At 43.5% G+C, this 27,883-nt stretch overlaps 2 protein-coding genes and 1 non-coding gene across 9 annotated transcripts; 1 reads left to right on the forward strand and 2 right to left on the reverse strand.

Annotated features, from left to right (window-relative positions):
- Nucleotides 1-1,445: 1,445 nt before the first annotated feature.
- Nucleotides 1,446-10,240, reverse strand: C14H17orf58 (chromosome 14 C17orf58 homolog). 5 transcript variants are annotated; one of them, XM_074607794.1, is made up of 5 exons: nt 8,827-9,051; nt 6,270-6,896; nt 6,067-6,147; nt 4,312-4,503; nt 1,446-3,694 (listed from the first exon to the last, which is right to left on the reverse strand). In XM_074607794.1, exons 1-5 carry the CDS (start codon nt 8,888-8,890, stop codon nt 3,507-3,509), a joined length of 1,152 nt encoding a protein of 383 aa, XP_074463895.1. In that variant the 5' UTR covers nt 8,891-9,051; the 3' UTR covers nt 1,446-3,506. The 5 variants fall into 5 exon arrangements, with proteins under 5 accessions (XP_074463895.1, XP_074463899.1, XP_074463894.1 ...); XM_074607798.1 differs by lacking the exon at nt 8,827-9,051 and adding an exon at nt 10,156-10,240 and having other exon boundaries at nt 2,715-3,694; nt 6,067-6,165; XM_074607793.1 differs by having other exon boundaries at nt 2,715-3,694; nt 6,067-6,165; nt 8,827-8,977.
- An 863-nt stretch (nt 10,241-11,103) lies between these two features.
- Nucleotides 11,104-11,176, reverse strand: TRNAR-CCG (transfer RNA arginine (anticodon CCG)). The gene has a single exon. It is a non-coding gene; the product is annotated as a tRNA-Arg (tRNA).
- Nucleotides 11,177-12,929: 1,753 nt separating this feature from the next.
- KPNA2 (karyopherin subunit alpha 2) lies at nt 12,930-19,167 on the forward strand. 3 transcript variants are annotated; one of them, XM_074607458.1, is made up of 11 exons: nt 12,930-13,004; nt 13,768-13,880; nt 13,978-14,115; nt 14,536-14,624; nt 15,433-15,701; nt 16,748-16,842; nt 16,942-17,205; nt 17,798-18,031; nt 18,118-18,300; nt 18,409-18,558; nt 18,668-19,167. In XM_074607458.1, exons 2-11 carry the CDS (start codon nt 13,809-13,811, stop codon nt 18,758-18,760), a joined length of 1,587 nt encoding a protein of 528 aa, XP_074463559.1. In that variant the 5' UTR covers nt 12,930-13,004; nt 13,768-13,808; the 3' UTR covers nt 18,761-19,167. The 3 variants fall into 3 exon arrangements, with proteins under 3 accessions (XP_074463559.1, XP_074463560.1, XP_074463561.1); XM_074607459.1 differs by lacking the exon at nt 12,930-13,004 and adding an exon at nt 13,069-13,272; XM_074607460.1 differs by lacking the exon at nt 12,930-13,004 and adding an exon at nt 13,441-13,459.
- The last annotated feature ends 8,716 nt before the right edge of the window (nt 19,168-27,883 follow it).

Below are 27,883 nucleotides of genomic sequence, written 5' to 3' on the forward strand. Positions count from 1 at the left end.
GCGTGCGGCTCTCCACCCGTGTGACAAGCTTTTGCACTAATTCACACTCTGTTCTGCAGCGATCTGGGATTTACCCGATTGACGGATAAGCTCCTTTTGGGTTTAACCTCACACCTTGCTATGCAAGAACCTCTTCTGTTATTTTTTTTTTCTTAAAAAGATGTTGCTACTGACCACACTTTCTTACACTTCCAGGCTCAGGTGTACAGGTTCTTCTGGGATAACTTTATCTAATAAAAACCCGTGGTTTTTTGTACATACAAATGTTGTCATTTAACCTCTATGTGAAAAATTAATAATTGTTCAATGTGAAAACAATAATCCATTTATGCTTCTTAAAGTTGAAGAAGAGTAGTTGCATTTAGGTTATGTTGTCCTTTGACGTTTAAAAGAAATGCTGCATATTGTATGCATTGTGTTTTTAATGCAAAAAGGAAAAATCTCAACTTTTAACAGCATTTGAACATATCCTGCATCTCGTCAAAACTTCACAGTATTTCTGTACTATTTATTCATATATAAATACATATATGACATCATTTAAAACTTTCCTACCTGTAGGCAATAGATCGCTATGTTTTTAACAAATTGTGGCAAACTGAAGAGTACTTTTTTGTACCTTATAGGACACATCATCCTAGACAAATAAAGTAACGTGTTTGACATTGATTTGGTGGTGTTTCTAATGAAACATTTGATAATGTTAATTGTGTGCAGGTCTTGGCTTTGCCAGATTATAGATAATTGCCAGGGAGTCAGGTTGATCAGGGAAATAACGCATACCTGCCATTTAATCGTGCCGAGAGCCTTTTTTAGTGTTTTCAGTTGCCGTTGAGTAGGTTGAGGTACTTTTCTTGATTTATTACTGGTTTTCTTCAATAGTTTATTTGTGTTACTGAAAATATATCAGTCTTATAATTAATGCCCGCCTTCCTTAAAAGCATGGTAAATTCATAGGATTTGTGATCTCTGTTCAGTCGTTCTCCTCTTTGTATTTTTATAAATTTTTGCAACGTTTGTTTCAAAATGGTCATATATTGTAATTCAGATTTTGGTAATGTGAGCTATACCAACTTGATTGTCTTTTGTCTCCTCAAACAAATTTGAAGCAATTATCCTTGGTCTAGATTTAGTTCCTGTGAAAGTTAATGGGATTTAAAGCAGAATAAAACATTTGGCTTACCCAAAAGCCTTGAGTTAACCCCAGGAAGACAACAATATTCCTGTACACCTGGATCTCTGGGTACTGGCTGCAGAATTTTCATGCTTATTCTGCTGGGGAAAAAATGATGTAAGGCATCAAAAAATGAACTATAGGGTATCAAAATTACAGAGGCAGCTATTGATCGAAGTGCCATCTTACCAGTGTCGTAAATGCTGTGAGGTTTTTGTAATGGCGAGTGCGAGACTGTGGAAATCCACTTGATCTAGGAATTTTTTTTCTTGAGTGTGTTAATTAGCATCCGATAAGCCTGGTAGGAACAGTCGTTAACGCTCCTGCTCCAGCTGTATTTCAGTTGGGCCGTGAAATACAGTGGCTCAGGGCTCAGCTGTTGCGATCGCATTTTCAGGAGTGATCTTCCAAGCAGGAAAGGAAAGGTAAGATGACTTTGTAACGTAAAAAGAGAGCACAGAATGAATTGCTCTTCAGGCCTGTTTCTAGAGCAATAGCTGTATCTGAGAGGGGTGCGGATCTCGTGTGTCGGTTTCTGGCGTTTCACTCGGGTTTTCGATGTCATTAGCACTGCTATACTACTGATCTCTTCCGAGAGACAATCAAAACGAGATCTAGCCACGGATGTTATTTTTGTACCCACGCTTTGCCTGTTTTAGATTACAGTAATGTCTTGGGGGTGGGGAAGGGTGTTTAATTGCTGTTCTGGGTAAATGGCTGACTGTAGGACTTGCTGGTTAGTCCCTGGTCTTCAGTCGAAAATAGAAACAAAGAAACTTGAGATGCACATGTATAACCCTTCCTCCTTCCTTCTCCTGTCCCTCCCCGTCCACCCCAGCGCTTTGATTCATTGCCAGGAACAGTCCTTCTGCCAAATCAAAAGCCCCCTCAAAATCTCAGGAAGATTCCATCTCTGTATGCTGCGCTCCGTGCGAAATCTTCCACCTAACAAAAGCGAGACAGTTTTCAGACGGACACGAGCTATGAGTACATTCGTCCTCCAGCAACAGCCTTCTGGGTCCCGAAATACATCATGTTTGTTCTTGGTATTTGGCTCCTATTCTATATCAAGAAATACTTCATGCCGTGTGCCTTACCGCCCATCCGCCACTCCATAGGTTTTCGGTGACACTGAATCGAGCTGCAGACGTGTACGAGGTGTTAGAACTCCCTTTGCTTCAAAACAGAAAATGCTTTTAAAAGCCACTGCTTCCTGTCCCAGGTCCCATCATATATAGCACTCTACGTATATTCAGCTAGACTGCATTTCCCTTTTTTTATATAAATATGTACCTTAAAATTCCCAGCCAACTCGTCAAACAAGGAGATGCCATTATTTAACATCACTGCGTAATCCTTTGGGATCTTTCAGAACCCAGGAAACCGAACCCAGAACCGCATGAACATTTTATGGGTTTCTTGTGAAGACAGCACCTGTGAACATCGACTCTTGGAACAGCCAGCAGTAAGACCCCCTTTGCAGATGTTTCATAGGTTCTTATATCCCACCACACTAAAGGTAGTACAAGATTGTATCTTTGATTCAAAAAGTAACTTTACTGATGTGCACGTACAAACTTGGTAATATTTCTCATGTGAAAATGACGTTCTGTCCACAGTTCTAGGGCTGAACTTTTAAGGAACTGACGGTGTAACCAGGCATACAAAATGTGCGTGCAATTCCATGCTTATTTTGCATTCCTTGGCATGAACTCGTGCCGTTATTTGTAAGCCTAATTGGGCATTTGTGTTGTGCAGTTACATGATTTGCTTTCGGTTAGTGTATTCATATACTCAAATAATTACATAGCTATTTTGTACGCTTCATGTGAAAATACAGCTCTGTTTGAAGAATGACGTGATTTTTAAAAGTAGTGTGGACATGTTTGAGGATACCAAAACAATACAAGCGATACTTAGTTTTGTTGATTTCTTTTGAAGCAAATGCATGAAATACTTCAGGCAGAATTGTATGAAAACGCGATGACCACCCTCTATAGATAAAGCTACGGTTAGATGGCATCGTCTAACACTTGTTTAAGGTTAAGGGTTTGAAAGTGCAGTTACTTCTCGTGTACCTGGAACAATGCCTCCGGAGTTTTACCTTACAGTTATTACAGATTATCGGGTACGTTCCAGCAGGGGAGGCAATAATAACCTCTGTCTCTCACAACTGCTGGAGCAAATTTATGACCAGTTAACATTCCCTAAACTGATTTTTGTGCTGAACTTCACAATATCTGGGTACCTAGTCAAAACGTGCCTGTAGCGTGTTTGTTCTGGGAGGTGAATTCTGCTGCTGCCCGTGCCTCAGACGGAGATTACTGGAGTCTTAGCTACATTTAGTGTGAGCCGCTTGCACTTGGCGATTCCTTTTCCTGTTGAATCTCTTGACGTAGCTGCTGCTGCTTCCAAGCAATCCGTCCCCTGGCCTCAGGCGCCCGCGCAGGAACTGCAGCAGGTTCGCAGGGATCTGTCGTCTCTTGTGGTAGATCTGACCCATCACAATGTATCTGCTGCCTGCAAAATAAATGAGACTTCTGTGCCGTGAAGAAAGCATGGATTCATTCGCTACTCGCTGGAAGCGCGACAGATTTATGAACAGATGTGAACTTGTACCTTGTAGAAATACATGAAGGTGCGGCTTAGTACAGCGGCACGCTGAACTGCAGTGGGACTTGTGGGTTGTGCTTGCACAGAAATAATGATTTACTGTGTAAATCATTATTTAAAAAATAATGCTTCTAATTTTTTTAAAAATAAAGCTTCTAATTGCAATTAGAAGCTTTTTGGGGGAAATACTGATATTTGATGAACTGGACTGCTTACAAACACATCGGCTTAAGCTCGTGCTTAAATTTTTTTGGCAATCCTGAAAACTTGCAATCTTTTTGGAACTGGATAATGTTAAGAAAGAACTACACAGCCACCTGACTTCTTCACACACTTGGTTCTCTTCTGAAAATTTAGAGAAACTGGGAGGGAAAAAGCCCTCCAGTTTAACAGTAAATACCTTTTTCTTTTTTTGTTTATCAAAATACCACAACAACCCAGGATAAGCCTATAAAACTAGGGCAGACTAAAATTGCACTGCATGCAGGAGGTGTAGTGGAATGGATTTAGCTGGAATTATTTACCAAGTTTAAAGTCCAGACATGGTTTACTGCAGTTTAAAGTATCCACAACTAGAATGTGAACTCGAAAGAAGAAGCCATCAGGAGTAATATACAGGTGACTCATCTTGTATAATCCATCGCTGTTTACCAAAAGCGTAATCAAGTGGACTCCATTCCCCAGTCTCTCCATGTTATAAACAATTCCATTCACTGCTGTTTAAGGGAGGGGGGGGGGGAAAAAAAGCAAGCATCAGATTACATATCTTGGTGGCAACTCAGGGTATGTGCGAAGGCTCTCATTTAAAGTCCTGTAAAGTAAGTCTCGGCAGAAATCCTTTGGCTCAGTAGTGGGCAGTCTTGAAAGCAGGGGTTGCTTCAAATAATCACATTCGATGAGGACACCACCTTAGTATTTGTTGAGTTGCTAACTTGCGCTTTACAGGTCTGAGATGTTTCTTAGTGAAGTTTATAAAATGTTTCAAAAGTGATGATTTGTGTACTGTTTTCCATCCTGATATGTAGAAAGCGGACATACTTACCTAACAAAGTAAAATTTTCAAACTTAAAACTTCACAATGAAGTCCAAAGCTAACCTGATAATAAAACACTTCAGCTTTTGAAAGAAAAGGCCCTTGTCGTACCAAGAGGGAAGGGCACCAGTTAGGCCATGTTCTACGCTCAGACAATCGCTTCATGCTGTCCACCCAGTTTCTGGTTTTGACAAGTGCTGAGCTGAGTGCAGGAATCAGAAAACAGCAAAGGTTTTAGGCAGGAAGGCAAGGAGGACTTCTGTAACTGGCGTTACACCCGCCTCACTGAGTCAGAACTTTGATTCAGTCATTTATTCCTTAATCTGCACTGCAGATGTAAAGAAATGAAAAGCTCTTTCTGATCACTGCGGTGGAACCTTGGCTGATGTGTTGCTCTGACCGTATTTTCCCTACCTGTCTTTTTCAGTTTAAGAGATGAGAGTTAAAGGCTGAAATGTACAAAGGTCGGGTCGCTATAAGGCCTATGTTTAACAGGAATGCATGAAAGTGGTACAAAATAAAGAATATAGCTTTTGTAGAAAGCACTTCCTGACTTCTCCATTTAGAGAAAACAGATGTCTCATAACGTGTTTATATTCTACAAATGGAAACATCTGTTACCACTAGGCATGTATTTTCCTTATCTCTTAAAATACTGTGAGAAAAAGTTGGTATCTATTTCACAACTTTGTAAGTGCAAGGCAAGATTTCAGTCAGAAAATGCTTGCTCTTACACAGTCAGTTCAAAAATGCCAGGCTATGTTCTACCATCTTTAGGTCCACCAACTTGGACACGACAACTACAGACATGGAGTCCTCAGGAACTTCAAGAAGAACCCTCTGTACCAAGAGGATCACAGTTTTATTTTTATTTGGTTCTCCATTTTATTTTGCTTTGAAACTTCAGTCCCCAAAATCACAAACTTGTTCTAAATAGTAAGTAACGCAGCTACAATGTTTAATCTTAGAGTATCTAAAATAATTGGTCTTTTCAGTTCCATTGCCCAGCAGGCAAGAACACTGTCTTCCTCCCAGGAATGGAAAGTAGAGAAAATAGAAAAAAGAGCAATACTAGCCCAAGGTAGGGAAAGGGTAAGACTTGGTACCGTTTGTCATAGTGCTTTTATAAAGAGCTGTGATGGGTCCTTTTAATGTATTTAGTATCTTAAAAGCAGAAGTGAAATGTCAGTAGTAGATGAGCAAAAGCAGCCTCTGCTTTGTGTGGTGTCTGGAGGACACAACTTACCGAATTCACTCGCGCAGTAGGCCTCCACTTCGTCTCTCTCTTTCCTGCACTCGGTCAGACATGCCTTCTCCTTATCGCCATCTAGAACAGGCGCATAGGCTGAGGGACAGCAACAGGCCCTTTTGGGATATTCCGTACAAATTAGGCCACCCAACCTTTGGAAAGCTCAGGCTATCCCTTGCCGGAGCCCGCTCTCCCCTTACCTTTCTTCAGCGTGCTGAAGTGGTACGGCAAGCTGGATGACTGGCGGTTGGTGACCCAGGAGGGTTTGGTGACCTTCTTGAAGGGATCAGTGTGTTTATAGGGCATTATCTTGTATGGTCGGTTCAAGTGATCCAGCGTGTTAGGATCATCTGACTCCACTGCTCCAGAGTCTGGAAAAGGATAAGCCTCCACTAAGGATGTCATCTTTTGGTAGGAAGATGCTGTGTGATGGAAGTGAGCCGACACGCTGTTGGCAGCCTCGGCCAGCCGTCTGTCCGTGTGCTTTCTGTTTGCCTCGTTGAAGTCAAAGGAGGCGGGAGAAGGCCCCTCAGTCGGGCTCTCCAGGGGCAGGGCCCCTCCGTACTGCAAGAGGTGTTTCCTCAGCCCCGTGCTGTTTTCTAGAGAAGGCTTGGTGCGTTTCTTTTTGTCTGATGAGAGGGAGGTGATTTCGGGAGGTTTTGGCTGCTGCAGGTCGGTGGGAGACAGAAACCGGCGTTCCGTGTGATTCTCCCTGGCGCTGCTGGTGCCCCAGGCGGGCAGTTTGAGGTGACCAGGCGCAGCTGCTGCTGAACTATAAGCATCTTTGCTGAGAGTCTGACTGGCTTTCTCAGCATAGGGCAGGGATCCTACAAACAAAATAAAGGAGGGAGTGAATTAGCGTTCTAATTTTTTTATTCCATGTGCTGCTGAATGGGAAGTGCCTGGCACATTTGAGGCTCTAGTCTGTAAGTGAGGCCTTCAACAGTAAGACAATATAACCGGTAAATAGTTCAACAGATCAAATACAGAAGAACTCCTCATTCTTCTGTACTCAAACACGGAAGGTCCAGTACAGAGAGTGCAGCTGTGTGAGCAAAACACAGGAGATTTGCATTTTTACTTTATTATTGTTGCAAATTAAAAACATGACTTATAAACAAACCCTTTTCTCAAAAGCCTGAATCTCCAGGGAGCATCTGAAGAAACAAGGTTCACATTGCCATTTGGGATGCTTGTTTAAAAGACCATGACAACAGAACTATTTGGTTTTCCCATCCATGGGATGCCTTATTGACAATGTCATCTGGACTCTTCAGCGGCTTTGGGCTTTGAATGCTACTGAAAAGATGTTTATCCACAGTTTTGTGTCTCTGACTTTTGCACTGCAGGGCTGTATAGTAGCAGTACCATAGCCTGGTAGCTAGGCTATTGCTGCTGAGTAACAATTATTTCAAGGCTTTTCTTAATTTGAGAGGACAAGAGTTGAGAAAGAGAGGAAATGTCTGGGAATCTAGTGAAAAATGGAAAGGCTTAATGACATTGTTCACGCAAGCTGGACAGTCACCAAGACCTTCGTTTATACCTTCACCTTGATCAGTTGGACGTCACAAAGCAAAATGACTTTCCATTTAGCCTGGGAAGAGAGAAATTTCCCCTGGCAGTTCATCTTCCTTTTACTTTAGTCCTTCACTGCATGCTTTTAGTTAGCCAGCACAGTTTTAAAACAGTTCACCCACACACAGCCGCTGTCTGGGTGTTCGCCGTCTGTGGTTAGCATCGTGTAGGAGGCTGATCCTAACTCCTTATGTGAAAAGAGATATTTGACATACACAGATGAACAATGTCCTGGTTTATCTTCTATAACTGACTCAACTGCTGACCTTGCCATTTCTCCCCCTTTGCTCTCACCAGCTGCTGTCATGGGAAAGATTCCCTGATATTTGGGCTGGCCACACGTAAAGTCAAAAGAATGTCCATGAAGAAAGGGGTGGAAGAAGTCCAAGCTAAAGAAAGCAATAGGCAAGGGTATGCTGGAGATGTTTCAATATGAAGCTGCGAACTCTGAACAGGTGTTTTGGACTTGGTTTTATAAGTATACTTTTCTACCAGTTTATCGTGCCTTCTCAGTCATGGATTGTAACAAGAATTAGTTCATTTTTTTCTACTCAATCCATTCAGGACCTTGAGATTCATTCCCCTATGCCAGCATATTCCCATCTAGCCCTTGCAACCTAAGAAAATACAACTGCAACATAATCAGCTCCTGGACTTCTCCTTCCCAGTGGAATAGAAGTATATCTTATTTCTGTACATCAATGAGGTACTAAAAAAAAAATTAAAAAAAAAATATTTAGGACAGCTTACTGCAGGCACATGTGACAGCACAGAGCTTGTTGAAATAAATTAGAAATCTGAAGTTTACAGATGAGGGGAAAGAGACTAAAAGGGAAAGGTCACATACAAATAAAAAAAAATCCCATATGCAGAAGCAAGTCAAACTTAGTTGCGGAATGATGGCTAGCAGGATTCACGGCACCAGCTAACTGCCTGCTTTTGGCAGGTGCTCTTAATTCTTTCAAATGCTGACAAATCAAATATTGCAATTTACATTCCCATCCCACAAAACATGTTGAAATATTGCTTTCTTGAGCCCTTACATGATTACTGCTACCGCTTGCTGAAAAGATTACAGCTGAAGAGGGCTGCTCGGGCAAGATTTTGTAGTAATGTGTTTAGCCTCCCCTGATACCAAAGGCAAATATGCCCCAGCCCCGCTTTGAATGTTAACAGACTTACCGGCCACTGAGCTGGAAGATGATCTAATGACAAAGCAGAGGAGCCAGAACACTTTGGTTGTCATTTTGAAGTAAAGGTTTTCCAGACACAAAATGAACTGGAGTCTTTTATGCCCTTCCCCCAATTCATGCTAATGAGAGGCAGCCTTAGGGGAAACAGGAATCACTCACTGGACAACCCACTGGAGCAAGACCAAGCTGCTGCCGTCCCCGCTAGCCTCCCACTACCCCTGCCTAGGACACCCCCTTCCCATATACACACCCGTCTATACTGCCTCCAGTCACCTGTGTTTATGTGAATAACATACAGATATGTGTTTTTAGCAACAGATTTTTATTTTAGGGGAGGGTCTTGCTTCCTATGGCATTTTGTAGAGAAAATCATACAGAACAAATACGGTTTTACTGGACGTGGGGAACTACATCATTATCAAGTGCGCTTGATAGATGCTGGAATCACCTCTGCGATTCAGCTTATGTACAGGATGTGCTTTATGATGAAACATATTTCAGTATTTCTGGCCCCCTCCAGTTATGCAGCTGGTAATCTCATCTTTTAGTTTTAGGAACCCTTTCCAGTGATTCTTTTCAGACTGAAAAATGTAGAAGTTACTGTCCAGTCCAAGGGAAAGCTCTGCTGACCACAGATAAAGCTTTATTTTTAAATCTGTATTTGCTAACACAAAGAACTCCGAAAATTTTCACACAACAAGCCAATTCTGATTTGGATTTTACTGAATTAAGTAGGCTTATTCTTATGCTCCCAACCAAAATGGGTGACCTTACTGCTAGACAAGATTTCCATTGTGACAGTTTATCTCACTAGCTGATACTGTCACGAGAGTTAGTGAACTCATTTGTGCCTTTAAGGTGTGACAAACAATTAAAAAACCCTGTAAAATCACTACATCCCAGCTCCTGAAACTCATCCCCAAGAGAAAATCTGCCCCCAAAAGAAAACCTGCCTGTGTCATGTCGTCCAACTATTGCCTAGTTTAAACACTGTTTGTTTTGTACTGCCTCAATTAAGCAGTTTAATAGAAGTCTTAAAAGTACAGGGCTTTATCTCAAGCAGCTATGGCTGAAGACACAGAAAATGAGCCAGAATAGGATGCAAAATAAATGAAATTTTAACACATCTGTTACTCAGTGTGCTAGGTTTTTACTGCAGCATTTATTAATCTGTATTTTCCTGTTATTTTAAACATTTTCATTCCAAAAGTATCCCAACACAGCTACTGTAGAAATGGGAATTTAAACTAAGGACGAGGCAGAGGTGAGCTCGTATGTTCTTTGTGTGCCCCATCTCCCGCTCAGCTGGCGCACATACCTGTGGCAAGGAGAGAGGTCAGGGCTGCGACAGACTCCGGCCGTTGAGGGTTGTGCTGAGGACGGATGGATGGACAGACGTACATGTGAGTGTCCTGCAGCCCTTCTGTGCCCCAGGGAGTCTTCTGTTTAAATTAGCTGGTAGTGTAACTCAACCCACATTAATGTATGACTATGTCTGTATGAATGAGTTTCTCCTGACTCTGTGCTTGGGTGGGACCTTGACTGAAAGGGCAGTCGGGGCGTTTGTAGTATTTCTACCGTTCAAGAAGCTGCAGGTATGCCAGCAGCAGCGGAGAAGGAGGAAGCTTCCCGGGCAGGACTCCCTGCTCTGAGGAAAACGGGGACGGCCGGGGCAGTGGCCACGTCCTAGCCCGGGAAACCGCAGGGAGCTGCGCTGGCAGCAACAGGTTTGCAGGACCGGGTTCCCCTGCGCCTTTACCACCAGGGCTCTGGGGGGCCCCCACGGCCCGACCCCGGCCCCCGTGCCCCGGCCAGCCCGCCCTCTGCTCCGCCTCGGGACCGGCGCCTGAGGAGAACCGCCCGCCCGCCAACCAGCTCCTCGGGGCTCCTGGGGACACTCACACAAACCTGCGGCTGCCACAGGCGATCCCCGCTCCGCCTGCCTCACGCCAGAGACGGGCGGCGGGCGGAGGCGCTCGGCTGCCTCAGGATCCCCGCGGGAAGGAGGGCGGTGGCGGCCGCGGGCTCTGTGGCGCCTGGGAAGGGCCGCGGTGTCGGCGTCCTGCTGACAGGGCGGCGGTTGCGGAGGGAGCGGCTGAGGGAACCTGAGGCCAGCAGCGTAGCGCGGTGCTGGCTCGGCTCCGGGTCTCCCCCACCGGCCCCAGGCGCTGCAGCGGCGGGGCTAAAAGTAACGCCAGCGGGTCCGGGGGGGATAATAATGCGACCCGCGCTGAATCTACCGCAGAGCCACAAAACGTCTACGGCACGACCCAGATGGGACTCGAACCCACAATCCCCAGCTCCGGAGGCTGATGCCTTATCCATTAGGCCACTGGGTCACCCAGCAAAAGCAACCCGTGCCGTGCCGTAAGAGCCCCGCCCGGCCGGCGCTGGCTCCGCCCCCAAAGGTGCTCTCACGTTCTCCCCGCTTGTGAGCGGGAGGCCTCGCCCCTCCGCCTCGGCGCGTCGCGCGCGGCGACCGTTAGCGCCCCCCTCAGGGGACCCGCTCGTTCCACAGCCGCCCCCTCACCGGGACCCTTTTCCCCTCACGGGCTTCCCGGCCTCGCGCCGTCCCGTCCCTCCTCCGCTGACGTTATCTCCATCCTCTTGGCTCCGCACTGGGCTTTCTCCCCGCGCGGGTCTTCCTGCCCTCACAGGCCTTTTTCCCTCCTGTGCACCCTCCGCTGTGGCAGTTCCCTCAACCGCAGCACTCCCCCACCCTTCTGTTTGTCGCCCTCGCTGTTGATAACGGCCCTTCATGCTGTGACACTGCCCTGCCACCCCAAGGCATGTTCACCCCATATCGGCCTGCCCTCATACACAGCTACCATTTCCAAATGGCCGACAGCTGCCTCCCTGCCCTGGAACACCCAGCCCTGCACCCTCCTCATCTCCTTCGTCCAGGTCATGCTGCTCCAGACCACAGACTCTCCAGCAATTTATGACCCAGCAGACTCTTCACGCTGGCCCTCGGATCCTTCTGCACACCAGGTGTCTTACCTTGATTTCTACTTTTGAGCTGCTTTTTTTTCTGTCAAACCAGTCCTTTTTCAGTATCTCCGTTTATGACTCAAGTGCTTTCTCTTCTTTTGACTTCCCTACTATTCCTTAAATGGTTTTATGATGTTTTTCTTTTACAAAGGTCAGAACTGTAAGGCCCAAAACAAGCTATGTGAAATGTTACTGGTAATTCCTCTGCAGATGTCTTTGTCAACTAGTGTGTGCATCTGCAGAGCAGTATAAATGTTTAATGTAATGGTTTAACACACCAATGTATCAATGTGCAACTCTGACACTTCTCTGCCCTGAATTGTACGTTATAGATGTTGAAGTGCTTGAGCTGCGGGCAGAGCCATGTTTTTCCCCCAGGTTTTTTGGTTTGAATTACACCTCCTGTGAAACAGGGTGTTCCTCGGTATTCCATCCCTTGTAAACAGGCCAAACCCATCTGAAACAACCCCAAATCTGTTGATTTTCTGGGCGTGCCACAAGGACAGGCATGCTTTTTTTTGTTATTCTGTACGATTTAATTTCAATCTGTCCTGATTGCTGTTGAATTGCTTTAAACTGCAACCTCACATCCCATTGTCTTTAAATTCCTGTGTGCCATGTTTCTGGGAGATGACATGGGGAGTCTCAGGAGAAGGCTGTGGTGACCGGGCAGTTAGTGAGGTAGAAATTAGTCTGTACGTGAGGAAATGGCACGTCGCTGCCTCAGACCGCTCACAGCGGGACAACCTCCGTCCCCTCACCCCATCCAGGGGTGCAAACCCAGCCCGCCACCCCGCTCGCCTTCCCGGGCCGGCCCGCAGAGCCCCCCGAAACTACAACTCCCGGCGTGCCACGCGCCGCCTCCCGGCGAGCGGGTGAGGCGGGAGCGCGGCGGTGTCCCCTCGCGCTGGGTGCCGGGAGTTGTAGTGCCGAGGCGGGAACGTGGTGCGCGAATACGTGAGGTCTGGTCCGCCCTTCCGGGAGCACGGCGGAGATTCGTTCCCCCGCATCGCGAGACGGGCTGCATTTCAAACGGGCCAATCAGGAGGTTGCTATGGCTCGAACGGGCCAATGGCAGGGCGAGGGCGCGGGAAATTTAAATGCCGCCCGGAGCGGGCGAGGGCAGTGGCGGTGTGCTCGTGGGACGGCGGCTGGTGCGCGGAGACTGTGGTGGAGGTGCCCGGCCCGGGGCGGGGGGGGGAGCCGGGGCGGTGGGAGGCCGGGTGAGGGGCAGCGGGGCTCCGTCGGAAGGGGCTGGGCTCCGTCGGCGGTGAGGCAGGCCCTACAAGGGGGGACTCCCTGCGGAACCTGTCGGGTCTCCGCAGTCGCAGGCCGCTGGCTGGAGTGGGGCTGGCACGTCCTAGAAGGGGCTGCGTGGTCCGGCTGAGTTGTGGGCGAAACGAAGGCCGTCCTTGTGCGGTGGGTCACCTTGGAGCTGACTAAGGTGCGGGGGCCTGCCTCTGTTAGCGGTGTAGCTGCTACTATGTGCTGCTGGCTGCACCGGCACAGCAAGGCCCCCCGGGGGACGTTCCCAGTGCGGCACCTCGTTGTTCCCATCAAAAGGGGTCGGGGTGGGACTCGGTGGGGTGCCTGTGCAATACAGATACGACGCAGTGAAAGTAGTTTTTAACGTATGTGTGCTGTCTAGGGGAAGGAAGGTCAATCTTGCTCCTAAAAACGATGGCTCCAATAATGTTTGTGGTTGGAAGAGTTATGAAACGATGTATATGTGTTTACTGCTTTTGTGTTAATGTTAGAGCTTGCTGTAACACCTAGGCATTTAAAGAGACAGCTTTCATGTCTCTAGTATCTTCTAGCAAGATAGAAGCTGTTACTGTATCTAGTAGGGACAAGTGTCTCTCATTCTCAAGTATTGATCCTAGTTTTTAAGCTTAACTCTTGTAAAGTAAACTTACTGTTTATTATTTGCTGCTTTCAGGCTTATTTTTATCTGTGTGTCTCAAAAATCTAATAAGCAAGATGTCCACTAATGAGAACGCTAGTGCAGCAGCTCGTTTGAACAGATTCAAGAACAAAGGAAAGGATACTACCGTGAGTATTTTGATACACTTAGTACTTTAGCTAGCCCTCATCTCTTTAAACATGAGTTGTAAAAGCCAAGGACTTACTATGAATGTATATTATACAGGAAATGAGAAGGCGGCGTATTGAAGTCAATGTAGAGCTGAGGAAAGCTAAGAAAGATGACCAGATGCTTAAAAGAAGAAATGTTAGCACTTTACCAGATGATGCTACTTCTCCACTTCAGGAAAACAGGAGTAATCAGGTAAGTAGGTGCTTGGAACAGGTACCCTTGGAGGTCTTGCAGTATGAGCTCATGCAGCCACACTAGTATGAATCCCTTCTCCTGTGGGACACAGCGCTACTACATATACACTACCAGCTTAAGTCTATACTACCAACTCTAACGGGCAACACTCTTAACACGTAGCTTAGCCAGTTGTGTTTAAGCCTACTGTAACAGTGGTGTGAAGCGCTTGATTAAAGAAAGCTTTCAGTAGTTCAGACAAGTGTAGATAAAGCTGTGGCTGATGAGGTTTTGTAGTATCACATAGTGGTATAATCTTTTAATAAAGGAAGAGGTAGTAAAATGGAGTCTATTCATGGTATTGCATAGAAGGCCTCTGTGGTCATGAAGACACATGCCTCTCCCAACAAAGTCTTCATGTAACTTCTTATTGTACAGGTTTTGGCACACTGGACAGTTGAAGAAATAGTCAAAGGAGTTAATAGTAATAATATGGAGCTTCAGCTACAGGCTACTCAAGCTGCCAGGTAAGGAGTTCAGAGGTAACCAATTCAGCTGTGCAAGCCAGTAACTAGGCAAGGTAAAAGAATTGGCTTATGGCAGCAGCTATGACTCTTCTTATCAGACAGTATTTTCAAAACCTTGAGTCACCCTGATACACAATGTTTAGGTACACTTAATTTAGTCATAATTTTATTGAAATAGTGTGGCTTTTGAATGTTTAAATGCCTGAACATTTCACGAGGAAGTAGTAATGCTTTCTGGTGGTTTTGAGGTAGTAAAATGGACAGTAGTCAGTCTCAGACTTGTAGGAGTAAAGGTAATAAACGCTTTGTTATAGCAGAATAAGGTATCTTTAAACTGTGTTAACACTTGACTACAATATTTGAGTCCAATGATCTACTTTAGAGTAATGTGAACAGTAGGATGACTGGGGTTTGAAGTATACCAAATATTCCTTTCTGCTTCAAATCTAAAGTCTCTTTAGCAAGCTCATATATTGCTGCAGTGCTGCTTCTGGCAGTCGTTAACCTGTCTGCTGAGAAACCTCTAGCAGTTCAGATGTATTATGACTCCTGCAGGTCTGCTTCATTTCAGAGTCTGAACAGAACCTCTCATATAGTGAAGACATGCCAAAAACAATGTTAACAGAGGTTTAAGAAGCTAGTATTCAGCTTGTCTATATTTCTCCTTCATGTTGTGTCGCTTTTTCTGAATGTTAAGGCAATGCTAAACTTGTTTTTAAAAAATTAATCTTTTTAGACTGATTAATGGAATCTGTTGTTCAGACCTCTGCAGGCAAAAATAATGCTTTTTGTTTGTCTTCCTCCATAGGAAACTCCTCTCAAGAGAGAAGCAGCCCCCAATAGATAACATAATTCGGGCTGGTTTGATTCCGAAGTTTGTCTCCTTCTTGGGTAGAGCAGACTGTAGCCCTATTCAGTTTGAATCTGCCTGGGCGCTTACCAACATTGCTTCTGGTACATCAGAACAAACAAAGGCCGTAGTAGATGGAGGGGCTATTCCAGCTTTTATTTCGCTACTGGCCTCTCCCCATACTCACATCAGTGAACAGGCTGTGTGGGCGTTAGGAAATATTGCAGGTATGTCAATACGCTACACAACCCTTTCAGACCTGCTCCCTTCTTTAACATAGGAGGACGCTTCTACTGACGTGTCATGTAGCATGCTGAGCTTCTTTGGAACTCTGTTGTAATGCTTCTCGAGTAAAGACATGCTCTGCGATTTGGAATATGTTATGGACAATTTTTCATCTTCAGACCTGGTATAAGATATCTCATGTAATACCTGGCAATCTGTGTGTAGCATTACATGGATTGCTTCCCTATTTTGATTCAGTTCAGATAGAGCTATATAACAGTCCTACAACTGTTATAGGGCTTTTTCCACATATCTCACTTGATGGTTTTGACCTATCAATGAGCTCTGCTCTGTGTGGTGACTAGAAGGGGGAAGGGAGGAAGCAGATAGCTCATGTAATAGTGTATGTGATAGCCAGTGTTCCTTGCTTTAAAACAGCTACTTACTGATGTGAAAGTAAATATACTGAAGTTTCTCGTGCACCTTTCAGGATTACTTGATTTGCAAGTGTTGGATGCTATTCTTAAAAAAAATAAATCCCAAACAGGTCAAAATTAATAATATAGTTATAATATTTGTATTTGCTGTATTAAACTCAATTGTAAGTCACTTTCTGTATGTTACAATAGAATAATTCAGTTTGACATTCCTTCAACATTATACAGTAGAACCCCATCATGCAACCGATTATTATAATGCATTTGAAGTCCCATCTTTGTGGGAAGAGCTCTGTTCTAGTAGTAGGGCTTAGATACGTTTTCAAAGAAATATGTACGTCCCTGCTTAAAAATGTACTCTAAGAAAAGCTGTATAAAAACATACACTAAATTATCTTTTTCCAACAGAAAAAATATCAAGCTCAGTGGCTTGATTAGAAAAACACATGCTTGCCATATGACTTAACCATGGCAGTAGTCCTTTTGTCCTCATGTCTTTTTATTTTATCTATCCCTTAAGCAGAAGAATTCATCCTTTAACACATAATGATTCTGTATGCACACATCCCTCTAGTCTGGTCTTCACCTGGCTATTTTTCTTGTTTTCTCAGGGGATGGTTCTACCTACAGAGATCTGGTTATTAAATTTGGTGCAATTACACCACTGCTGAGTCTACTGGCTGTTCCTGATCTCTCCTCTCTGGCTGTAAGTTGTGCAGTACAATTCCAGTTACAGTTACTAATAAGTGAGCAAAAGAGCTCAAGTAACTAAACAGTTGCTACCCATTTATTTCAACTCTTGCAGTCCGGATATTTACGCAATGTTACCTGGACCCTCTCAAACCTGTGTCGTAATAAGAATCCTGCACCACCCATAGAAGCTATTGAGCAGATTCTTCCAACCCTTGTTCGGCTCTTACACCATGACGATCGTGAGGTGTTAGCAGACACATGCTGGGCACTTTCCTATCTAACAGATGGTTCCAATGACAGGATAGAAGTTGTAGTGAAGACAGGATTGGTGCCACAACTTGTGAAACTCCTGGGATGTAGTGAACTGCCAATAATGGTAAGCTATCAGATATGCAGATTGCTGTTGCTTGATTTGAGTTGTGAATAAAACTGCAGTTGGAATAGTGTGCATGTAACTGAATTATTCTTTTTATACGTAAATCTGATGATTGTTCCAGGTTTTGCATGGGTAAAACTTTGAGCTTCTATCTTGCCTGGAGACTGCCCCACATGAGGTGTTGGCTGTTGCTGTTACAGACTATCAATCATTGGATTTAACCCACAGGCCAGCGCAGTAGTCAACATCTTTTAAAGCTTGCTTTTAACTCTAAACTACTGTTCAAATACTCGTTCTAGGTACAGTGTTTGAAGTGGACTCTGCGCACAACATAATATAGTATAATAAAACTGCATTAATACTTAGGAGATGGTTTTTCCGAAGCTCTGCCATGGATAGTTTTTTGCAGATTGGCCTTGGAAGGTGTGCAGTCTTGGCATGCTTAATGTCTGCAGGTGTAATGCTAATGAGGTGCTTAAAACTCATCATAACATGCTGTTAACTGGGAAAGCTCGAGCAGAGGGGCATCAAGTATGGCTGTACTTGTTCAAATACACCTCTTTTCTTAAGTTCTATTTCATATTTATTTCAGACTCCTTCATTAAGAGCCATAGGAAATATTGTCACTGGTACTGATGAGCAGACACAAATTGTCATTGACTCAGGAGCACTATCTGTCTTTCCAAGTCTCCTTTCTCATCATAAAAACAACATTCAGAAAGAAGCAGCCTGGACAATGTCCAACATCACTGCTGGACGACAGGACCAAATCCAGCGAGTTGTGGACCATGGTCTTGTACCTTATCTCATTGGTATTCTCAGGAAGGTAAACAAAAACTTTATTTACTAGGTTGAGGCTCTTGCTATTACTACTGCTGTTTGTGTTTAAATATCCTGCTTTTATTTTCATAGGGGGATTTCAAATCTCAAAAAGAAGCTGTGTGGGCTGTGACTAACTACACAAGCGGTGGAACAACTGAACAGATCGTGTATCTCGTTCAGGCTGGTGTCATTGAACCCCTACTGAATCTTCTCTCAGCTAAAGACAGCAAAACTGTGCTAGTTATTCTGGATGCTATTTCTAATATCTTCTTGGTATGTGAATGGAGTAGACTTGGTTATTGTCCAAGGTGTTGCTAATGGTTCTCCAGTCGTTGGTGACGTGCATCTTTCCTGAGATTATCCCATGCTTGTCTCTTGCAGACTGCTGAGAAGATTAATGAGACTGAAAAACTTTGCCTCATGATTGAGGAGTGTGGAGGTCTAGACAAAATTGAAGCTCTTCAGTCACATGAAAATGAACAAGTGTACAAAGCCTCATCTACCCTGATTGAGAAATATTTCTCAGCAGAAGTAAGTGGCTGCAGGATGATTATTTTTTTTTCCATTTTTATTTTCTGTTCTAGCACTGACTACTAGGTTGAAAGCTACTGCTCTTTCAAAACTCTTCTTTTCCTTTTAGGAGGAGGAAGACCAAAATGTGGTACCGGAATCTACTGCTGATAGCTACACTTTCCAAATTCAGGGCAATACTCCAGATACTTTCAACTTCTAGGTCTTGCATATACTGCAACAACCTGCAAGTTTGGCACACAAATGACTGCTGCCTCTTTGTCTTAATAGTTCTTGGGTTTTACTGTGTTTTTTATGTGACCTGTAGCACTTTGTCCAACTGAAACATACTTGAACAGTTCAAAACTGTACATATTATGTGAATTTCTAACTGTAAACTTCATTCTTTCTGAGATGTACCTGTAAATATTCTCTTTCTGGCTCTTACTGTCCCTGTCATGCACAAGAATGCAAGTGGGCAATACAGGCTTCTCGCAAAGCATGAGCCACTGCTCTGCATAACCTCTTCATACCTATTACATTCTACATAACCTATTGCTGTAATCAGTACAGAGTAGGCTTTTAAAGAAGATTTATGTTTAAAGTTCAATAAAGTGACATCAATACATCAAATTGAACTGTGTCAATTGCCCTTAAAAGGTGACTACAGTAAGTATACTTAATTAAAACGTATAATGGCAAGAACACGGGCCTAAACCATGAGAGGTTCAAATCTGAAGATGGTGGTTTTGAAACAGCTTGGTCACCCCAAGCTCTGACTTCTGCATGTAGCAGCCGTCTATTACTGCAGAACTAATGAATTGCTGCTTCTCTCTAGATATCCCTTATGGAAATATGAGTTTCTACCCTGTTCATAACGGAGCTAAACTATCTTCTGCCTTTTTGGAGAAATATTTAAAGATTGTAATAGCACTACTTAACTGCAAGCAATTAGTGTGGAGGAGGTATAAGTACAGTGGTTAACCAATTATAAATATGTTCAGGTAGTCTTAGCACGGAGCACAGGAAATGCTTTGAAGCAGTTGTCTGCTCTAAAGAGCGAAAATGAAGGCCTCATCTTGGGCTATATTGCCCATCTGCTTCTAAATTCTTACTTACAGTAACCTATGCTGTCTCTTAAGGTCGTTGTGCAGGGTTGGGTTTTGGAGGCAGGGGGTAGTAGTCAGAGGAAGAACTGTAGTCCTGTTTTCCAGCTTTCTGGAAAAACTTGGATTGAGCTATTTTGTTAACTGGAACCTCCCAGGAGTCAATTTGTCTGAATAACTAAATTGATTCAGCTCTGAGCTTTTCTAGCTCTTGTAATGGTGCAAGGAGAAGTCAGTTTTTCTTGGCTAGATTTCTCATAAGCATGACTTATATTTGAAACATAACATGTCACTGCAGTATTGTATGTTAAGTATCTTTTCAATTATTAATAGAAGGTGGGAGGGGAAAAAACCTAAGCAATTCTCCCAGAGTTCTCATAGGCTTTGCTTCCCCCCTCATGAGGAGGGTTAAAAAAAAAAAATCAAACAAAAAAAACCCCCACCTTGTACTTTGCTAAGTGAACCTGATAAATTAATCGGTTTGGTCTTGTACATTGATCTGCTTGTGTGCTTTCAACTCTATTTTAAAGTGCATATGCATGTATAAGTGCATTTGGGTGTAACTCTTTAAATTCTTCATTAAGAATACTTGATCTTAAAAGGATGTTCTTTCTAAGCCTAGATTACCATTATGAGAGGCATATTAGGTATGCCTACCTAAAAACTTATTTAAAGGAGTTATTGCTAATGTGGAAGATGCTACTCTCCCTTCCATTACTGTGGTGCGAGTATATTACTGTCTATTTCATGTTTGCTTGCAAAAATGGTACCCTCCCTGCTTGGAGGCTGCTGATGGACCTCTCTGTGCAAGCCGCTTGCTTGGATCTTAGGTACTGTTGGATGGTGAAAAAGTTACAAAAGGTAGCAGATAATCTGTCTGCGTGTATATTCGTATCTCTTCTTATGGTTAATAGGAATGTTTCCTGCAGAGCACTCGCTTGTGAACTCGCCAGCCTGAGCACGCTGCGGCTGGGCTGTTAAGGCCATGTGAGCTCCTCCATCAAGCTCAGAACGTGGCCTCGGAGACACTGCCATTGGTGTCACTGGTGTATCATCAGGGGTTGCAGACTTTACCTGTCACAAAAGATACTGTGATTTTTGCAAGACTATCCTGAACTAGTTAAATATGACTTCTTACTTTTGAGTGTACCACTCTGTTTTTTCTTTACCCCAAAGCAAAGCTGCAGCAAGTAATAAGCTTTCAGATCAATAACTATTGCAACTCTATTGCATCTTGTACTTGAGGACCTGATGTCAGCGTTACTGACCTTCTGCCTGTGCTGTCAGCGAAGGGCGAGACCCGGCTGCAGCATGTTCCCAGCCCTGCCTGCCTTCTGTACCTGCAGGAGGGGCTGCAGGTGGCACCCAGCACCTGCAGAAGAAGCTGTAGGCGGGGACAGATGGAGGAGCAGAACCCGAGTCTAACACCACAGATACTGAACCCCCTTGGGACCACGTTCCAGCATTATCTTAGGGTACCTATGCAAAGTGGAAAGAACCATCTGCCTTGCAGTGCCCTTAATGCTCTGGGGGGTTAAACCAACCAAATAGGGATTTTATGCATCTGCAGTGAAGCCTCATGTGTCCTTTGCTTTGTTGTCAAACCTCCAAATTTCACCTGAAAACATCAGTGTTAAAATCACTATTTTGTGAGTAACTGTCTGTAGAGAACTGAAACAATTAACCTATCTAAAAGCAGATATGAGAAGTCAGCTTTAATGAATGAAATCACTGCTTCCATATACTTTATGTTTGTAGGTTTATAAGGGCAATGACAGAATTCTTGAGTAATTTTCGATTTCTAACTCTGTAAAATGCTGCATCTTCCAGTAGAGGGTGCTACAGGCAATCGCACAGTCTCGTTTGCTTCGACGAGGTTGGTGCAGTTTCATCCTGCCTGGACCGCTCAGGTATGATGTACTTTATTTCCCTATTAAGAAAACACTGAGATAAAAGTCCATCGGGGCACCTCTTGTAGTTACAGAAAATATTTATGTGCTAATTCCCGAATACTTAACCAGATTAAATATGGTATCTCAAGGTATTGCTACTTTGAAAAACTCCTTACTCTAACTGCTTTTTAGTATGTATGTAGTTAGTTTGACTTTTCTATCCCCGTATATAGAAAAGGGGATGAGAACACAGAACACTTGCTGAATAGTGTTGTCTCTACTTTTTTTTCCTGCACTACTTGTTTCAGAATTATCTAATATACTGAGTTAATAATAGAACACTGCAAATTCTTCTCTAAGTGCCTGACACCTCAGTGGTTTAATTATTAACTTTCTGGGGACCGAGACTTTGTTTTTATCCAAGAAAAATGTGTTCAGCCTATCTGCCAATGAGCCTTGTTCTTGGCAGGACGTATTTCCACAAGCAACAATCTACAGTGATTATGAGTAAGTGACTGGGGTGAGTCACTCCTTATTCTAAGAAAATGCAAACTATTTCTGAGGTTAGGATCACAGTCACCTATTAGGCTGCGTCTCTAGCTTAAAAAAGCAGTAGGAGCAAAAAGGGAGAGGAGAATTGTTATTGTTCCTTGTTCGTTGGTTGGGGGTTTTTTGTGCATTGCCCAGCCAGATTTAAGAGCTAGCCTTCTTTATTTGGCACATGCCTAATTCAGGACAAGGGCTGGAATAAATATCTGGTGGCCTGTGTGTCGGTCTGCCAACCCCTTGGTGCTGAGAGCAACGATAACAGACCCCTGCGGACATCAACTGCCTTGGAATGCAGTTGTTACTAATACTCTTTTATCTGTGGAGCGATGGCAAGATTTCAGTCTAACATCCCAGCAAATGTAACCACCTCTGAAACTCCGATGCTAGCAGATGCTGCGGGTGTGAGTGCTTCCACTTGCTGATTCCAAAGTTGCTGGGCTCTGAAAGAGGAGCAGAGGGTTTGCAGTCCTCTTGTTCAATAGCCTGGCTAGAAACGGTTAGAAAAGCTAGAAATGGTTAAACTAGGAGAAATCTATTCCTTTATTTGCCTGTGATTTAGACTGTGAAATACTCTCTTAAGTGAAGCTGCTTCCTGCCACCCTATACAGAATGATTTAAATTGCACAGAACTACCAGCGGTATATCAGCAAAAATGAACAGCTGTAAGTTTACAGGAAAAGGAATTCACTAGCCAACAGTATTTCACAGATCTCTTCTGTTTCTAAATCTATTTTGCAGCAGAGCAAACTGCAATACAAGAAAGTTACCCACAGACGTCCAGAAAGTAGCTGGTAGAATAAACCTGGAGCCTGGGAGTCCTGATGTCCACTCCTCTAGTTGACCCACGGCACCTCTGGTCACCATTAGCCCTTTGCTGAATATAGGATTACCCCGGCAGGAATCAATGTCTTTTGTGATAAGGTATGACATAACATGTAAGCGCAGGTCTAAATTTTGGGAGTGTGTATAATTTGGGGGAAAAAGTCCTGTTATTCAAAACAGAAGTCAGTCATGAAGGTTAATTGTAGTTGGTGATATTTGGCCTAGAAAGGAAAACGTTGGCACTCATTTAAAACCTAATAGGAAACACATTAACCCTTTGGCCTGAGTAAAAAACTTAAGCTTGACTCGCCTCCGGGAGAACATATCAGGAGAAAAGTCTGAGGGAATTGGGTGACCCCTCCTAATGGGCAAGGTACACCTCCCCCAATTGCAAATTTCAGAAAAAACCCCAACATTCACGAGAACACTCAAGCTACAAGTGTGCGAAGTCATTCATTGTGTTTGGAAAACACCCCCTTATGATTGATCCTTAGCATGGCACTGACATGAGTCAGGCAGAAACTCAGCATGTACACGGCTACGGAAGAATTAATTTGCCGTGAGTTTCATAGCACTTCATATGGAATAAGGGTCACTGGATTCCGGTCCTGTTTCTGACTGCGGAGCACTGTCTGTCTCAGACTGGCTCCAGGAAACGGACGCTCTTCCGCAGAAGCCAGAAGATTTCGTGGAAGAGCCGTGGCCTGTTTCCAGGTTGCAGTTCACCCACTGCTCTAGGGAGGGTCATTAGTGGGAGGGAAGTGAAGCTGGGATTTAAAGAGATGAGGAGGGGAAATTAAAGCAGGGTGGGGAAAAAAATCCCAATAATTCTTATTAAGCAGAACTTGCTTGACCACGTTAAAATGTTGTGCTAATCATTTAAACAAAACAATGGGCCAAATCCAGAAGTGATGCATAAATCATACACCAGGAAGGGAGTTTCAGTTGACTGACATGCTAAAAGCAAAATCAATGGCGCTGATTTCACTGCGGAAGAGGTTGGATTACACCTATGAGCTCAACAAAAGAGGCAGTACGAGGAAGGTTCTACTTCATTTTGTATCTTTCTCAATTTGCATTGCAATGTGAAATGAAAATCATGGGGTCATCTTCCGAAGGCGTGATTTTTTTTTTAGTTACAGATATCAAAAGTGGAAAGCTGCTTAACTTGTTATCTGCAACAGATTGCGTTGTGTATAGGTTCAGAGTGGTAAAATCGTTATAATACCAGGAGTATGTAACTGTGCTCTGTGGGCATGTGGAAGATTGGATGTACAAAGCTATCAGAAAATCTTGAATAATCTCCAAGGCACATTTCCATCATCCAAATCACTTCATTTTTACCCACTATATGAAACAGATGTAAAAATAGCTCTTTCATCAGTGGATTGCTACACATATTTGGGCTGTGGAGGTTCAGTTCTGTTCAAAGCAATACTGTGAAATCATTTGCAGAATGTTGCTGTTAATCAGAAGCAGCAATTTAATGTTACGTCTCCATCTCTCCTCCCGCCTCCAGCTCCCCTTCCCAATTCTGAGCAGGAAACGACACTTGGACGGAGCTCAGCATACTAACTTTCTGGATAGACTCTCTAGGAATGAGGAGGGACTTGAATTCTCTCCATATGTCATTTCCTTTCCCCTAATGGCTAAAAAAAAACATTGCTGCAGTCCATATAACTTACAAGAGAGAGAACATTACCCATATAGGAAAATAAAGGCCGGGGGGATGGGACAGACAGGACATCCACATTCCATTGCTGAAGAACTGCTTTGCAAAACTTGCCTTGAATTAAGCAGGAATCTTTCTCCTGCGTGGAAGGATTGTTTTATATAGTTCCTAAAACTGAAGCTAGTAACCCATCTGTACTTAAGAGTACATCAACACCTGCAGGCTGTGGCCAGGCAGGGATTAGAGAAGGAAAATGTAAGTAGAAGAGGAATGGTAACAACTGTGAGAGACTTAAATTAAGTCAGAAAGGAAAAACGCAGGTGATTGACGAAGAGTGACAATGGGGAATACACTGATTTCTAATAAAACCAATTTTAATAGCAAATAATCCTAGAAATTACTTAAGAAAAATTAGAAGATTAGCCCACTCCTGCAACCGGCTTTTGTCCAGACCATCTTTAAAAACTTCTCTGTTCCATATAACCAATAGCATATGCAGATATCACACACTGCTGCAAAACACAAAACTTGATCTGCTGTATTGCACAGTGGATTTGCAGCTGTCAACAGAATTCACTGTGCCATAGTTACAACCAAAAAAAAAACCAGGAATAAACATGACAAAAAAAACAAACAACACAAAACACTTCAACTAAACGGGGAGCTTACTTCCTTATAGCCAACCGACTGTTGTAGGCTCAAAGTGGAACATAATGTCTTTCTAGCAATATAATCCAAATGTTTGTTAAATTTGTAGCAACCAAACTGTGCCAGGCGCTTTGCAGAACAAATGAGAGATGACGTTTGCTCAAAAACCCCTGAATGTTGCAGTCAGTGAGCGAATGCACACACACGTAGGGCCAGATGCATCTGCTTGCGGGATGATTACATCTGATTACAGAACTGAGACCTCACACCTTTTATTAGACATACCGCCTAATTAGATATATCGCCCCCGAATTCTAGCGCTAAAAAAACCCCAACACTCACCAATAAAAAACCAAACACCTTTCCTCCAGTTCTATTTTAGAGGTTTTCAAGAGTGGAATAAAAGGATGATTGAAGACACATGGTGGCAGGTTTTGCTTTAGGTTACTTTTAGCACTTCACCAGACCCACTAACCTACTTAAATGTCTGTGCTGTTCTTATCTGGCATGCAACCTTGCTTTATAATTTTTAGGATTAAATAATTTTAGAGATAACTCTCAAATTGATTTCGCAGTGGACTCATGGCTGATTCTGTTAAAAGAAAGCCCAAAAGAAGCTTGTACAGGTTGTGGGATGGGTTTGGTATTTCTGCAGTTCAGAAAGTGCTAGGAATTGGATTAAAAAAAAAGAGGGATTGTTGTCTTTATTGAACCTACAAATGCTTTTGTGTCACGGTTGATCTTATTTATAGATTTAGTATTCACGTAAGGTGTTTATAAATGTCTACAGACTAGCAAAGCAGAGTGCTTCCAAAGCCAGTTAGCCTGGGTTCTCGTCAGTAATTCACGACACCGAGGGGGTGTATGCAGCGTGCACAACTGATGATGGCTCATTCTGAATCGTAGTGGTTGCTCCCCCCTGGCAGAAAATAATAATCCTGTGGGGTTAAGGCTCTGTTAGCTATTTTTGTCTTCAAACCTTGCGGATTCAATTACCTGTAGAAGTACACTGTAATGTTATAATTTGATAAATCTCCTGGAATTAATCGCCCCTCTTGAATGGAAATCTTGGGAAGTAACTTGTATGAGGCACATGGAAAAACTTCCATTTGCTTGACGAAACATAGAAAATCAGAACTACCGGCTGAGGGCTGTGCAAAGCGTTTACACTGCCGTGAGAGGCTTGCTTTCTCTGCCAGCATTGGACGGGCAGAGGAGCTGTTGCCAGCCTTGTTCCCTGTCTTTATCAGTATTTGTCTCTATGAGCCACGGCCCCTCAGGTTGGAACGGGATAAATTGGTCCTCTTGAAAGCCCCAATTCTGTAAAGCTAGAATCATGGTATTTTAATCCCTCTATCTACGTAAGTAATGATGGCCAATAAGAACAAGCTAATTATGAGAAAGTTAAGGCTTATCAGATAATGTTCCAGGAGGTTTGTTGGGAGTCGGGAAAACATCTCTGCTTTCCTTGGCTGCACGGATGCAAGGTGCATCATAGAACATTTTTTACTTTTCCCGAAGCACTAGATAGTGGCTTTGGCCCAAGCAGGATGTTCACTAGGCAGACCAAGAGATAGATTTAACGTAGCAGCTCCCTTCCAACATATCACTCTTGTTCAACAGTGCCTATGGGGTGAATTTACAGCAGCAGGACTGAGTCAGCTTTTGGCTTCGCTGCCAGTGGCACCCTCCTCTCAGTATCAGCATAATTAAGACTCAGAGAGACTTAACAATATTGGAGACTTTACAGCTCATCTTTTGCAGACAACAGAATTGCTCTTTCAAATTGATGCTGGGCTGTGGGGGATAGGAAAGATTAGAAAAGGTTTGGTATTTAGTGGCTAAATCATATGGCCTGGTTGAAAAACAGTGGTGTATGTCAACTCTCTTAAATACTTGTTTGGGCTGACAGTCTTCCTAATAACACTTCATTTGTCTAAGTTGCGTACCGCTGGGACAAATACACAATGTCAAGTTGATTTAGACAATATCCAGAGACAGATGTTGTAGTACAGTAGTAAAGTAAATTCTTGATACGTGTCACTCAGAGGAGACTGTTTCTAACTGTATTCTTCTGTAAGGCCTTTTATTAACCTACTTATATCAGCCAAATACATCTAAGGGTGAGATTCTGCAGTCATTTCATTCACAAAGCAACATGAGAAAGTCCTGCAGAGCAGTTGCATGAGGGAACATGTGGTTCTTCAGGAAACCTTAGCAATTTCAGTTGGAATACTTCGCATGTAGCTCTCAAAGCAGTTGACAAAGCCAGTCATCCGAGAGTCTGTTAAAGAAATTGTATTATCGACAATATTTTATGGGTAAATAAGTAGAAATCATGGAAGACTAAAGGAAATACTTTTCAGAAATAGACCTTCTTTTTGGCCCAGGACTTTTGAAGACCTACTTTGTACTTTGAGTCGGCATTCCTACTGATTTTGCACATAAGACAAATCAGGGAACGTTTTTTATGCCTAAGATACTTCACTCTGCTTAGAGACTGAGTCTAGGCTCTGCCCTTTGTCCCAGGCTGTTAAAAATGTGATGCAAAGCCTGTCATTGGGTCATGGGTTGTGAGGACACTGTACATCCAACAGCAGAGAACAGTGTTGGCTCGAGCTAGACAACGGGGCTGGAACACAGGTGTAACCCAGGCA

This window comes from Larus michahellis, chromosome 14 (genome assembly GCF_964199755.1).
Source record: "Larus michahellis chromosome 14, bLarMic1.1, whole genome shotgun sequence".
Classification (NCBI taxonomy): domain Eukaryota; kingdom Metazoa; phylum Chordata; class Aves; order Charadriiformes; family Laridae; genus Larus; species Larus michahellis.